The sequence below is a fragment of the Myotis lucifugus genome, unplaced genomic scaffold, assembly GCF_000147115.1.
Source record: "Myotis lucifugus unplaced genomic scaffold, Myoluc2.0 scaffold_18, whole genome shotgun sequence".
Classification (NCBI taxonomy): Eukaryota; Metazoa; Chordata; class Mammalia; order Chiroptera; family Vespertilionidae; genus Myotis; species Myotis lucifugus.
The window spans coordinates 9,638,203-9,653,274 of NW_005871066.1; the positions used below are offsets into that span (position 1 = coordinate 9,638,203).

The 15,072-nt window shown below is 47.6% G+C and overlaps 1 protein-coding gene across 4 annotated transcripts in view; it reads left to right on the plus strand.

The window, feature by feature from the left end:
• ATXN7L1 (ataxin 7 like 1) overlaps window positions 1–15,072 on the plus strand; it is a 225,868-nt gene that overhangs the window by 95,599 nt on the left and 115,197 nt on the right. The window contains exon 4 of one of the 4 annotated variants that reach the window (XM_006085398.3): window positions 5,614–6,751. The exons of the other annotated variants lie outside the window; for them this stretch is intronic. Within the exon in view, the coding sequence (XP_006085460.1) occupies window positions 5,614–5,699 (86 nt within the window). The 3' untranslated portion in view covers window positions 5,700–6,751. Of the gene's footprint in view, window positions 1–5,613; window positions 6,752–15,072 lie in introns of those variants that run through there. 4 annotated transcript variants of the gene reach the window in all.

Here is a 15,072-nt window from a genome sequence, read left to right on the forward strand (position 1 = left end):
CTGGACCCCTGCTGGTAAGCAGAGGGTAGCAGAAGCCAGACCTATGCTGAGGTGGACCATCTTGAAACTTGCCATGTGCCCCCTCCCTGCCCAAAGGGAGGTTGGAAGCTTGGGGGATTCTTTATCCACAAAAACAGATTCCAGTGACCAGTATCCTAGGAATTTGGGGTGAAGATTTTTGTCTCCTGTCTCGCAGGAGTCAGTCTTTCCCAGTCTTTTACTGATACCGTATCTCTACTCTGGACTCCTGCAAAATCCTTCCGTGTTATCTGTCTGCCTTGACACGGGACAGATCCCTCTCATCTGTAGCCCGTGTGCGATGCCTGCCATCTCGCCTCCCAGCAGCGTGTGGGCAGGTCTGCTCCCTCCGCACCATCTTCAGAAGGACTGGATTTCAGGCCTACAGAGCAGGTGTCTTAAACCCACTGGTGAAAGCAGACAGCAATCATGTGCTGGTTGGTGTTTGCCAAAATGTGGCCTTAAAACGGGATGAAGTGATGGCTCCTGGCATGAAACCTGGTTCCCCCTGGGCGTACACCCATCCTGAACAGCTCCTTTAAAACCAGAAGCAATTTGTCATCTTTTGATTCTCTTCCAGCACTGTCCCTGTCACAGGTAGATAAATGAGGCGGCATACGGGTGTCCAAATGCCAGATCATCTAATCCCAGCGGTTTCCCGAGGAGCCGTCACTCCGAGAGGCTGGGGAGCACAGTGGGGTGGTCGCTGGCATCGGGACGGTGCCTATAAGCAGATACTTTCATCACATGTCCCATTTATATGCATGAAATGCTTTCAAAGAATCTCCCAGCCCCCAGTGTGCCATTAATAGGTGTGTTTCTCATTTCAGAATCTTGAAATAAATCATGCATTTGCAAGCTCAACAGATCATGTCTGTAATTCCACAGAATGCCGCTAATCAAATCAATGTCTCGGCAGAAGCCGACGAGCACCCCGAATTAGAAATGGATAGGGGTTGGACTTGATGGTCTAAAAATCCTTGATTACAGAGAGCCAAGGGAAAAGGCGATGCGTTTCAGTTTACCCCAAGTGGCATGCTAGTATGTAGCTTGAGAGATACCCACCTGGTTTCTACACAGCCCACGTGGACTTTACATTTTGTTGGTGCCTGTAACTAAAGTCACCAGGTTCTTCCCAGGGTGCCATCAGGAGACAGGCCTCCTGATCCTTTTTGGTGGCCAAAAGGTGGGTGACTCATGACGCCCTGCGGATGAAGGATCGGCCTGGCCGGCGGATGAACTTGGCCAGCCAAGGCAGGCCTCACGCCCCCGCCACGGGGCCGAGTGTGTTGCTGGCCCTGCCAGACAGCTTTGATTTCTTCTCTGGCTGTTGGTCACACCCTTCACGCCCTCAGCTGCTGGATTATGGGTGTCCATAGTCACAAAGGCTCAGGGTTGGCTGGATCAACTCAAATGCATCCCCAACCACAGGAAAATCATCGGCCCTGATAGTGTTACTGTGGGTCGGTGAGCATCGCTGAGGCGACCTGAGACGGGAGCACACGAGGGGCCCCTTCCCCAAGCTGGATCTGCTGAGTTTGGAGGAGATGTGTACGCAGGCCACTCATGCTATGACCATAACAAGTTTATAGTCCGCTCCTAATTATCTATGGTGCTGAAGGAGAAATCTAGCATGAACTTTAACTTTTGAAAATAAATCCCCCAATTGAGCTTTAGCCAGTGGTGTCATCCTAGAAATCTTTCAGGGGAGTGGTGATATTTTCTTTTATGTTTTCCCCATTAATCGGTGGTGGGGTTTTTTATTTACTTTAAAGAGACAAAGGCGGAGAGAGGAAGAGGGAGGGGGGAACCAATGTGAGAGAGAAACATGGATCGGTTGCCTCCCTCCCGCACACGCCCCAACCAGGGATCAAGCCCTCAACCTGGGCCTGGGCCCGGACCGGGAATTGAACCGGCCACCTTTTGGTTCACAGGAGGACGCTCAGCCAACTGAGCCACGCCAGCCAGGGCTTAATCAGTAGTTTAATGAGCAGTGGAATGACCCAGTGGGACTGAAGGTACAGCACAGGAGGATAATTCACAGGAGGTTAAGAGATGGGTCTGGGTTCCTTTCCTGCCTCTTCCAGTTGCTGTTCTTCATCTGTGAGATTCAGTGTGTTTGCTGCATCTGCTTTATAAAAGCCAGGGGAGGACCAAATGAGTTAATGAATGTAGCGCTAGCCCCAAGCCCAGCTGTAGGGAGCACATGATAGGTCTTAGCTGTTAGGATGTTTTTAGGCTTACAGAAAAAGAGGGGAGGAACTCTTACTTCATCAAAGATGATAAAACGCCAAAATAATTTGTCTATTGAAAAATAGGCACAAACTTAAGTGAATCTTCAAGGTAATCCTGCATTTCATTCATGATGAAATTACATAATCTTTTTTTCCTTTAAGTTTAAAAGGCTGAGCCAGTTGTACACGATACCTTAAACCCACACATTTACTTACTTTAGAGGAGCTACTATTTTGAGACTATGATCATTCCTGGGGGGAAAAACAATTTCAATGCACCTCCTGTCCATTGAAAAGAGCTACATGTAAAGAAGATTTCCATTCCCTGGATTAGCGTCTTCAAATTCCTGCTCTCTTTTCAAGCTTTGTCATAAAGCAAGGGCGGGAGGACTGTGGACTCCTTGAGGAAGGAGTTCCTTATAATTCCTCCTCATTGCCCCAGTGTGTCTGGCAAATAGTAGGCACTCAATCAATGTCTTGTGAATGGATGAATGAATAATTTAGATGTGTGATCCTTTAAGTCAGTGATAGTCAACCTGTAGCCATGCATCCGAATTATCCGAGGGGCTTTGTTAAAACACAGATTGCTGGGCTCTGGCCCCAGAGTTTCTGATTCGGTAGGTCAGGGTGGGGCCCGAGAATCTGCACTTCCACCAAGTTTCCAGATGGTGCTGATGCTGTTGGCATGGGGGCTCTGCCTAGAGAGCCACTGCTTTGGGGTTCACTCCGCTGCTTAAGTCCCCTGCTTTGTTGCCTTTTCCAAGCCTTCCAAGAGATTGACATCTGTAACTATCCTATCTTGCCCCATAGAACTGAGATAGATTGTGATCAGACAGAAGAGCAACCTGGATTTTTTTTTTTAAATCAAAAACGGCATTCCATCCCTTGTATAATTGAGAGAAGTGAGAATCGATCAACACCTCCTTCACGACTGTGTCTGTGCTGGCAGGACACAGCCAGTGGGCGGAGTCGAGTGGCGCACCTTGCAACATTTGAGCCAGATCACATCTCCACCCAGTTTTGGAATCCCCACTTAATGTCAGATGTGCTTAACTGCAAAGTTGAAAGGAGACACGGCCTTTTGCAGAAACTGCAGAAGAGCAAGAGGGGACCGGAGATGAACAGAGGATACAAAAGGGAACCCGTTATTAGGAAAGTCTTTTCGTACTAGCTTGTCGGCCTGCCTGAAGTCACTAGGCACTCCCCAGGTTCAGAAACAAGAGCGGTCCATGGCCTCAGGAAGGCTGCTCTCTGCAGAAAGTCATTCTCCCAATCCCAGGTGTCACTGTGGATGGCGGGCAAGGAGGTGACTTCCAGACCCAGGTCTCGGGGAGCTCTTCCCCTCTCCGTCCCTCTCTTCTCAGAACACAGTCCTCAAGACTGTGGGGACACACGGTATAAGTCATGGACCGGCCGGGTAGAGGGTACCAAAGGGACACCAGGCTCCCTGAACAGAGAAGAGATCCGCAGGGAGCTAAAGGGAAGACAGGGACCACGGCTTTCCTCTGAGGTAGTGAGAGTGTGTTATTACCTGTTATAACCAATGACCCAACATTTAACAGCTTAAAACAACAAATATCTATTGCCTTGCACAGTTTCCCTAGGACAGACACATGGGAGCAGATCAGCTGGGTGGTTCTGGCTCAGGGTCTCTAAAGAAGTTGCAGTCCAGCTGTCATCCAGAGCTGCTGTGTGTCATCTGAAGGCTCGGCTGTGGCTGGAGGCCTTCGTTCCTTCCTCTCAGTCCCATAGACCTCTCCATGGGGATGTTCCCTCAGAACCAACAACCAGAGGGAGAGAGGGAGGCAGTCAAAATGCCTTTTATAGCCCTACCCGGTTTGGCTCAATGGATAGAACATCGGCCTGCAAACTGAAGGGTCCTGGGGTCAATTCCAGTCAAGGGCACGTACCTCGGTTACAGGCATGAGCCCTGGCCCTGGTTGGGGCGTGTGGGAGGCAACCAATCGATGTGTCTCTCTCACAGATGTATCTGTCTCTCCCCCTCCCTTCCACTCTCTCTAAAAGACCAGTGGAAAAATTTCCTCCTCTGAGGATTAACAAAACAAAACAAAAATGCCTTTTATGACCTAGTCTCAGAAGTGACACACCGTGACTTCGCATTACTCTGTTTATTAGAAACACTAAGTCCAGCCTAGGTTCGGGGGGAAGGGGAGGAGGCTCCATTCCTGAAGGAGCAGTGCCACCACAGAGTGAGCCGCTGCTGTCCTCCCCTGTTCCGCTCAGAAAAGCACAAGAATTGTTATAGGGCCTTTGGTTAAACGATGATTTTTTTTAAAAACTCCAGAGGGAACTGTGGCTGTTTTGCCTGATCGGGCTGATGAGAGGTGGGTCGGTGGGTAGAGGAGGGGGCATTGGAAACTCTCTGTGGGCTTTGAGCCCACCGTCCTATAGGGGACACGCAGGCCCCTTCTCTCTCTAGGCGAGGGGCGACCTTGCTTAGAAAGGACTGAAGCTACCAATGAGTTCCAAGCCTCAGGTTTGGTTCCAGAGAAGAGGAAGACGGGGCTGGCTGCTTAGAGCCAGTGGTGCTGGAGAAAGAGCCACCCGTAGCACTGTGCGTCTCCTTGGGTCGTCTGGCCTGCCAGGCCCTGGTAGGGAAAGAATGGGGATTTAGGCAGAAGTGGTGTTGTGGGCTGTGCCTCTCAGGAAGAACATTCGGAATGTGGAGGAATATGCAGCCATGGCCCCGGGGGCCAACCCAGGGACCCTGCCCCGGGGCAGGTGTTGATTTCGTCCACCCCAGCTCCATCAGTGGATTCCGCTTAGCAGTCTTCTTTTGAGGATGCAGAACCATGGTGGTCGTATTGTACTGTGTCGGTTCTTATCTCCGCTATCATCCCCCGGGGAATAAGCTAATCAAACTTGCTGCTGATTTTACAGTGAGAGGAGATAGCTAATAACTTGGATGACAAGTATTAGAATACAATGTGATGTGGATAAATTGGGTCCGTGTATTAAGGGCTATAAAATGAGATTCCATCAAGGCATGAATAATGGTGCCTGTAGAAAGGATTAATCAAATACCCCATTAAAAGGTATAGGAATTCTGGTCAGATAGCCCTCTTTAATTATACTCCTTGCCCCTACCCCACCCCCCACTCCCTTCCCCTGAAGCTGCTTTCTACTAGGAGAAATAAGGAAAAGAGTTTAGAGGAAGTAATAGAAAAATTGGGACATACGTTTTGATAGAACAAGATCATGAAGACAGATATAAGCAACCGGTGTTTAATTTAGGGGAAGCAAAGGCAATTGGCATGAGTAATCGTTTACAAGTGTAATTTCCAAGGGAGCTCTGTTGATACCATTCAGCAAATGCCAACAAAGCATTTACTTTCCAAAGGGAGAAAGCAAGACAACAAGAGAAGTGAAGGCATCTCCAGAAATGGACCGGAGAACAGCCAAGCCATAGCGAAGAATCAGGTGTGAGACGGACAGTGCAGAAGACAGACACGACTTCTGAAAGATCTGGGAGGACTCGCATTGTCCAGAGAAGGCTTCCTGGGAGAGGAGACCCCAGCAGAGCCCTGAAGTGTGGACAAGCTTCCACCTACTGCAAATTCGTGAGCACACTCTGGTGACAGGGTCTAGGGAGAAAATGGGCTTGAGCAGAGCAGGGGGCACCTGTGGGATTCTTCTCTCCATTTCCACCACCACCACCACCCTGGTCCAAGCTACCATCACTTCTCGCCTGGACAACTACCAACTCCTTCCAGCTGTTTTCCCTGCTTCCGCTCTTGCTCCTGCACAATCCATCTCCACACAGAAGTCAGAATCAAGAGCAAAGTTAATCATGGCATTCTCTTGACTTGTGGCTTCCCATTGTTCTTAAGCTAAAAGCAAAAAATCACTGTCATGGAACCACATCCTGTGCCAGGCTCCCTTTCACCCTCTCTATGCCAGTTGAGCCGGCCTCTCAGAATATCGGCACATCGGGTCTTCCCGCCACCAAGCCCTTGCTTTCCCTTCTCCGTATATGATTTTCTTTCACACCCCACACCCTCACCGAAGCTAACTCTGACTCATTCTTCAGAACGCATCGTAATGATTATTGCTCCTGGAAGACTTCCCTGATTTTCATAACTATGTCGGCTCTCCCTCATACCTTGAAAACAAATCTGTATTGTGTTGTTATATGATTAATGTCTGTCCCCCACACTAGGCCACAAGCTCTATGAGGGCAGGGACCCAGTCTTTGCATCACCCAGAGCCTAGCACAGTCTCAGTAAATATGTATTGACTGGATTGTGACCTTTAATTAGGAACAGTGAGGCTAGTTGAGAAATTATACTTGACCCATATGTGTGAATTCATACCGGGAGGTAAACCGGAATTCATGTCCAGACTGCCACCTGCTGGCTGTGCCGTTGTAAATAAATCACAGCCTCTCCGAGCCTGTTTCCTCATGTAGAACAGCCAACTCACATGGTGGTAGCAAGGAAATCATCAATCATATATTTAAAAGCATTTTTTCAACCGTAGACATAAGTATGCTGTCATTTTTCTCTGTGCCTGGCACATTGGGTCATTAAACATCTATTGGATGGATGGATGGATGGATGGATGGATGGATGAACAATTAGGGAACCAGTACCAGAGTCAGGAAAGGAACCTGGCATATGGATAGCATGATGGAAGCCAAAAAGAGGAGAGGATTTTAAGAAGTCAGAGGAAGCTTGTTGATCACCCACAGCATCACAGCAGAGCAGACAAGGAGAATGGGGGGCGGGGGATCATTTAACTTGTGTAGGAGGAAGTTAGTCATGACCTCAGGGCAAGTCCTTCTCAGCCTTTTCATGTTGTCTGTGCTTTCAATGACATGCCTTAATTGTAACTTAATCACTTTACTGATTTTTATCTTTGGGGGGGGATCAAATTGATTTGCACATACAGCAAAATTGGGGAGATTACTCCAGCTGCTGCCAGCAGGTGCTGACAAGTGAGGAAGTGCACGTCAGAGGATAAGAGAATACACTAAACATTTATTTTAATAAGGCCTAGAAATCCTTAGTTATTTAATAGATTGCCATGGAGAATTGGGTTTCAGTTTCAAGAGCTGTTTTATTTTTAACTCCCGGTGTTCTGGAAGCAATAGGGCTGTCTGTGTAGGCAAGGATCTCGGGTACGAGATTCGTCTGAGGGCAACGGCACATTTCTGTGAGGTTTTTTCTGTCACGCGCGGGGACACAAACACACACTCAACTCCTAGCCCTTCAGCATGGCGGCTCAGGCCTCACCTCCCTGCCAAGCCCTGACCAAGCCAGTCTGTTTGTGTGTGAGCCTTGAGAGTGAACCTGAATCCCATACTCATCCTCTCAGGGCTGGCTCCTGATGAATAAGAAGGACACGATGAATAAATGAAACTCCATGGCTACTTCAACAATCATCTCACCTCCAGTGCTCCAAACTAAGCTGACAAAATTAGGCACTCAGTAGGAAGAAGTTAAGAACAGACTAGAAGAAAAGGCCACCACGTATTTTGTTTCTGTGTGGTAGCTGGTGGTCTGGAACATGGGTCTGTGGGGGAAGGAGGTGGTATTCCAGAGACATTCACAGAGAAAAAGGGAAAATGTTCTAAGCTTACTTTTCTTGCTCCAAACCATAGTAAATGGCCAGATCTAATCTTCCTTTCATCTACCTTGTATAGTTGTTACATTTGGTGAATCTGGTTAGTGGTTTAGATTCCTTAGGTTTTTACTACACACAGACCCCTCTTATGCAATCGTCTTTGATAAAAAACCTACTGGTGTCCAATCCTGGACACCAGGTCATAACATGATGCCAAGTCCTGTTCCAAACGTGCTTCCCACTAAAGCAAATTGCACTGGAAGACCTTAAAGAGCATTTCCTGGTCAATTTCAATCGAAAAAAGTTTTTTTTCATAAATCACTAGTTCCACAGAGAGCCCCCACCCCCGCCCAGATCATGTTTCCCTCGCTGCCTCATTACCTCTATAATGGGAGCTCCCTTTGCCCATATACTCACGAGAATGTGATTATGGTGGGTTGTACCCCTATAAGAACATGGTTAACATACAGCTTATTTTTTTTTTAGACAGATGATTATTAGCATTAAGAATGAATGCATTTGGCCCTAGCTGGTTTGGCTCCATGGATAGAGCGTTGGCCTGGGACTGAAAGGTCCGGGGTTCGATTCCAGTCAAGGGCACATGGCTGAGTTACTGGTTCGATCCCAGTGGGGGGTGTGCAGGAGGCAGCTGGTCAGTGATTCTCTCTCATCATTGGTGCTTCTCTCTCTCTCTCTCTCTCTCTCTCTCTCGCTCCTTTCCTCTCTGAAATCAATTGAAATATGTTATTTTTTAATTAACCCATTTAAAAAAAAAAAAGAATGAATGCATTTGAATGTGTTGACGTGCACCAAGAACAAAATCCAGCAGTAGAAAACTTCAGGTTAGACAGCCTGAGTCTTCAACAGCTGGATTGTAAGGACAAGAAACAGAGGAAGAACTGGTCGCTTAAAAAAAGAGACATTTAAAAAATGGGCAAGATTAAGCACGGCGTCCAAAGATACACACTTGGGTGATAAAACCACAAATGGACACAAGGACGAAGTCGGAGTGTTGGTGCTTTTGGAAGGGGAAGGGCTGCACTTGGGGCAGACACACAGCTGGGCTTCTGGGGTGGCCGGCCAAGTGCTCCGCCTTCACCTGCGGGTGGTTACCAGGGCGTCTGCTTTCTAATCACTCCTAGGGCAATACTACGTTGGGATTGTGTAGGTTTTGTGTGTCAGAGCTTTATTTTACGGTAAAAAAAATGTTTATTTTAATGAGTCTACTTGGGGTTCACATTACCTACAGCCTTTCAGGAATTTGGCTTTGGGAGAGTATCTTGTCGTAAATGATATTTTACCTTTTTTACTAAGAGAAAAGTTGGAAATTCATCTGGAAATTCACCCGTGGGGTTGTCGGCAGCTTGGTCAGAATTGAGAAGGGGAAAAAGAGGCCCTATTGATGGCGCTTTTCTAGGTTCTGGCTGCTCAAGACTCCTTCCTAAATAAAAGCTCCCCCTGGCATTAGCCACACTGTTCTCTGCGCCTCCTCATCTTTGGTATTCTTGGGAAACCACAGGGCTGTGTAGAGGGACTTTCCCTACCAATATCCCCACTTTCTCTACTTCTTTTGTCCCTACAAATGCCAGTCGGAGTGACTGCCCTCGTGGTGTGATTTTAGGGCCTCTGACATCTCTCCCCCTGAGACATCATTCCTTTACCTCAAGGCTTACATCCCTGGTAAGTGCAGTTCCGCCAGGGCATTTACACTTAGGATGAATACGTGAAGTCAGTCAGAGTTTTACTGGAGGGTAAAGTCGGCAAGAACAGGACTCCGGGAACCTGGGGTGGGAAAACAGTAAAGGACAACCCTAAAGAGCATGGCATGGGTTTACCTTACCTTCTTTTTCTTCTTATCAGACCTGGCCTCCACGTGTTGATGTTTTTCAGCCTCGAACTAGAATTCCACTAAAACACAGTGTTTACACCAGTCCCTGGGGCTGCATGAAGCTAGTTGTCCAACTCTTTCAGTGCACGAGCTGAGTCCACTGTTTGGGAATAAACAGGAGATTCAGTCCATGAGGGCAGGGACTTCATCTGCTGTTCACCATTCAGTTCTCAGCCCCTGTCATAAAACTGGGCACATAGTAGGTACTCAGTAAACACTGAATAAAAAAAAAAAAACATGAATGAATGAACAAGAGACCAGCTTGCAGCAGGAGAGAGAGCAGAGACCTCCCATGATGGGCAGTGAGAAAGCCACGGCTGTCATTCCTCAGCTCCCGGGGCCATCACCTTCCCCTCACCTCCACCCCTGAGTGTTTCCTCATCTGTAGCCTAGGGTGGACCACTCTGCTCTGGGCCTCCCTGTCCTCAACAAGAAAATCAGCTAGCACCTAGTTCTTGAGAAGTAACAATCCTTGTCACATTTTCCCCGTTTGCACAACACTTTTGGAATCATACAAGTATTTTCCCACACACTGTCTAATTTTCACTGCACAGTAATCCCATGACGTAGGTAATTCCCAGTTTATGGAGGAGGAACCCGAGGCTGAGAAGGACTAAAACGACTTTTGAGGGGCAGAGCTGTAATTAGAATTTTGGATCCCTACAGCCAATAGCCTTTCTACTGCACTGTCTTAGGTACTGTTTGGAGATCCAAATAAAGGGGGTTCAAGAGCCAGCATTGCCCTCAAGAAGCTTAAAATGTGATTCAGGCACAGAAAACTACTTTAAACAACAAACATCGGCCAATAGGCATATTGTAGCACTGCCTGGTCCTTCCCTGGTTTTACTTCCCAGAGATGCAATGAATGATTCCTTTGCTGCTGTTGTTTCTTAGAAAGGTTCTCTCTATGTAAACTTACCTATAGAGTATAGAATGGGGGGACTCACCAGTCTTCAGTGGTCTGCTGTAATGGAGAGAAGAGGAGGATAAATAATAGAAAGCCAAAGGAAATCCCAAAGACTAATTTTAATCAATTGTGCCAGTCTCACACTTCAGATCTCATGAGGAATAGCCACACAGATAAGAAAAGGAAAGCAAGGGGCCTAAATAATCCACAATCTACATCATCATTCCCTTGCACCAGTGTTGTCTCCAACAGGACTAATGCTGCTTCCTTGCACACAGAAATGTCCATGCTGCTAGACTTTCTTCCCCCAAAACTTTTCACATTTCCTCTCTCTTCTGATGCTCTCAATGACCTGTGCAGGAGGAAGGGCTAACACGGGAGCTTAGAAATGTTAGGCGAGTTGCCCAAGCCCCATGGCTAGTTAGTGGCAGCGATGGAACTTGAACCCGAGCTCTTTCTGGCCCTGAACTCTTTCCCCACTCCCCTCCTGCAGTGGCCCCTCTCAGCCTTCTTTTTAGCATCCTGGAGAAAGACCCAGCAGAGAGTTCCGCCACCTGCGAGTCCACAGCACTGACTCTTGCCAACTCTTGCTTGTATTATGGTGGTTAAGTGTTCACTGACCGCTTTGTGTGTGTTGTAATCATTTAATTAGTCCATGCCTAGGAGGGAGAGGTGCTTTATTTATAAGCTTAATAGTGAAAATATCCGAGTCTTCAGTGCACTATGAGCTTGATGGCATTAGGATGATCTCAGTCTGCCCACTGCCCTCCTAATCCACTTAACACCGGGAGGAAACCGGCACTGGCTTCATTGGAGGCACAGCCAGTGTGCAGAGGACTGCAGGGGAGCTGTGGCGAGGTGCGCAAAGAGAGGACAGCCAGATGCAGGAAAGCAGGATAATGAGAAAAACGTGTTAGGGACTTTGAAAAAATAACCAGAGCTCTTTATGCTCCTCTTGGGACAAAAAGAGAGTAGAATTTATCTTCTTGGGCCTCAGGTTGGGGAGAATAGTACTAAGGTTGACAGCCAGTGTTTCTCAGCCGCGATTGCACAGTAGGCTGGCCTAGGGAGCTTTCACATATCCTGATGCTAGGCCTCATGTCAGTTTGTTTTAAAATTCCACACGTGATTCCAATGTGTAGCCAAGCTTGAGAACCAGTGATCAGATGGGTGATGGTGGCTTGGTCACGTGTAGACCCATCTGCTGGCTCACCTCCCTGGCACGAGGCAGTGGCTAAGGCTGCAGTTGCTACACCTTCCCCTGGATCCCTCTTCAGGTTCTCGGACTCCTGGGCCAGGTGTGTGTGCTCAGCTCCATGGTGAGGGGACCTGGCTTCTGGAGGACATCCGTGCCATCAAGGTCAAAGACAACAAGAGCAGACACAAGTTTCAGTCCATCTTCATAGGGTTCCAGTGAAGGCTTGTAGGTTCCAGATTGTTCTTGGTCCCCCACACTTTCCATTCTTTCCTTCTCAACTGCCTGCCCCATGGACTTTACATCCCAGCATCAAATGCAAAAACAGCAGCCTTAAAGAAGTCTTTTAACCAGCAATTACTAAACTACTATTGTGAAGATTCGAATACCTGTTACAGATATATATATATATATATATATATATATATATATATATATATATAATCTGTCTACAGTACATAGACAAATGCATATATAGCCATATCTATCCTCCTAGTTCTGCTTCTTCAGTTGAACCCTGACTGGTTTTCAGAATTGTGGAGCAAGATATTGTTTTTATCCATAGATGGTAGCCAGTATACGGAGAAAATGCAAAAAGCTCTGAATGAAGGGGAAGGCAGGTCTGACAGTTCCCCATCTCCACTCCTGCCCCCACCCCCATCCCAAATTGACACCTGTGGGCAATTTGAAAGCCTTTGGTAGATTCCTGGTCTCCAAGTCTGATGGTGTGTAGGAAATCCCCAGGATGAATCTTAAAAATGCAAATTCCTGGGCTTCACCTCAGATCTAGGATGTGCAAAGGATTGAGAAAGTAAGAATCTTTTAAAAGCCTCCCCTCCCCCCAGCCTTTCTGGGTTGCTGATAATGTCCTGTGTCTTGATCTGGGTGCTGGTGACATGAGGGTATTTTGTGTGCCCAGTGTCATCAGGTGGCACACTGTGATTTGTGCCCTTTCCTGTATGCATGGTATACGTCAATTTAAAAAATAAATAGCCCACTTCCCACCCTCTCCGTCCCCACAATCCATATCCCAGTGACTGGCTGAAGTGGAGAACCACTGGGCTAGATGCTTCCTTGCACCCTTCCCAGCAAAACTCAGAGAAGAGGAACAGAAAAAATGTTCAGCAACTCGGGAGCAGTTAAGATAATCCACAATCCTGAGGACATAATCCTATGCAATTATTCCAACTTAAAGAAGAATTTGAAACTATGAGGCAGCCAACCAACTTGAAGGGATAGGAGTGGGTTGTAAGAGGAATGCAAGGGGCCAGTGTGGAAGGTCACACTGGAGCCAGACCGAGGAAAGCTTTGAATGGCAAACTGAGAAAAAGCAAAGCCACTTTCAAAGACTTAGGGCTTTATTTTGAGGAGGGGCTTACAGATTTTTAGAAGAGTGATTGACAAAAGCAACCGTTTTTAAAGTGCATGTGTAAATATAAAAGTATATTATTCATCATATTTAACTGGTGAGTGACAGGACAGGCCCTGGCACTGGAAATGGGGACTTTACCTTTGTTTCAAGACAGACTTTTCCACCCAACTTCTATCTAAAGTACCTGCAGTCTATACACACTGTTCTGGGGTCCATTTAAGCAGAAAAAAGAAACCACAAGAAAGCAGTTAAAGCCCCTGTTGTGCCATTCGAAGGCCTAGTGGGTTCCTATGGGGCACAGCTGTTACAAGTGCATTAAGGTTTTTTAATTATAGTGCAGGGGCAAGCTTCACAGGCTGATTCGTTTTTCAACCAAGACGTGTCCAGAACAGGTCCAGCAGTTGCTGGGGGGGGGGGGGGGGCGGCTCGGGCCTTCAGGAGTGACAACAGAGAATTGGTTTGAATTACAATCTTCTCTGGGACTTTTGAAATAAAGAATCGCAGGCCCTACCCCCAAGTGATTCTGAAGCGCCCCCCGATTTAAACCCACCAGCCTAAATGCTGTCTTGTATCTTCTTTCATATCCAGGGATGGAGCTTTTGCAACTCCTTTAGTGGCCCTTTCCTGAGCATGACAATGATGTGCTCCTCCTCTCTCTCAACTCCCCCTCCACTACAACAACTCCAAAGACTAGAACTCTTTCAAAGTAAGGACAGAACTAGTCTGAAAAGCATCAGTTAAGAAAACCAAACCATCAGCATCATCAGACTTCTTTTGAAAGACACAGTTTCTTTCTCATTCTTGTTTGACTTGAAGTATTTTCATGTTACCCTCGCTTATTCTCCCATACTGTAACAGTACCCTGAACTTCATTTTGAGGACTATCCAGATAGAATTCTTTGTGGAATTTCCACAGGGAATTCCCTCTGGGACTCAATACACTCCCTCACATCTCTCCACCAATTCGCCGTCATGTGCAGAAGGAATGCGCAGCGATCTTTTAACATCTTCCGCAGCTTAAAACAATTAACAAGACAAATCTAATAAGGAAAACAATAGCGTGGGCGTTCCAAAGTGACAGGCCAATTCTGTGCCATTTCCTTTCTTCCCCTCCTGCGAGGATTAGAGAATCCAGGTCCCTGAGTGGCCGCTCCCACTCCCCCACACCCGTCCCTGACTCAGGGCCTTCCCCAAAACAGGATGTGAGCGCTTCTTCTTCACAGTTTTCTCTTCCAGCATTTTTTTTTCCAGGAAAAGGGAGTTCATGTTAATGATCCTCCCTGCTAGCTCATGAAACCACCTGCCTTCTCCTTGATTTCCCCGAGGTGGGCCCTGTTCTGGGGACAGAGGCAGCCCTGTCCACAAGGCGCCGAGATGTTTGCTCAGCTCTCATGTAGCACTTCCCAGAGTGCTTCGCTTGGCTAATAAAAGTTGGCAGAGGCACAAGGTGCAAAAGCCCCACCCCCCAGACTTGAGGAGGAAGCCTCTGGAAGCGGGAGGGTGAGCCTCAGCTTTCTGGCTCAGTCATACTCAGGTTCAGGTCGCCTGGAGGACACGCAACTGGGTCACTGTCTGGCAGGAGGATTCCTGCGATGTAGGTGTTATGGCTACGTGGATCCTCCGAGGCACATAGCACCTGTCCATTTGTGTGGGCCAACAGGTGGCATCTACTCACAACAGAATTACAGAATGCTAGAGCTGGAAGGAGAACTCTAAGAAGATAGATTCAACCTCGAGCCCCCTTGTGTCAGTAGAGGAACCCGAGACCCACCGAGGCCAGGCAGGGGGTTTGCCCAGAGTCCCTCTGGTAGAGATAGAGCCAGGCCACTCTCCCGGGTGCTCCACGGCCAAGTCCAGCACTTCCACCACTGT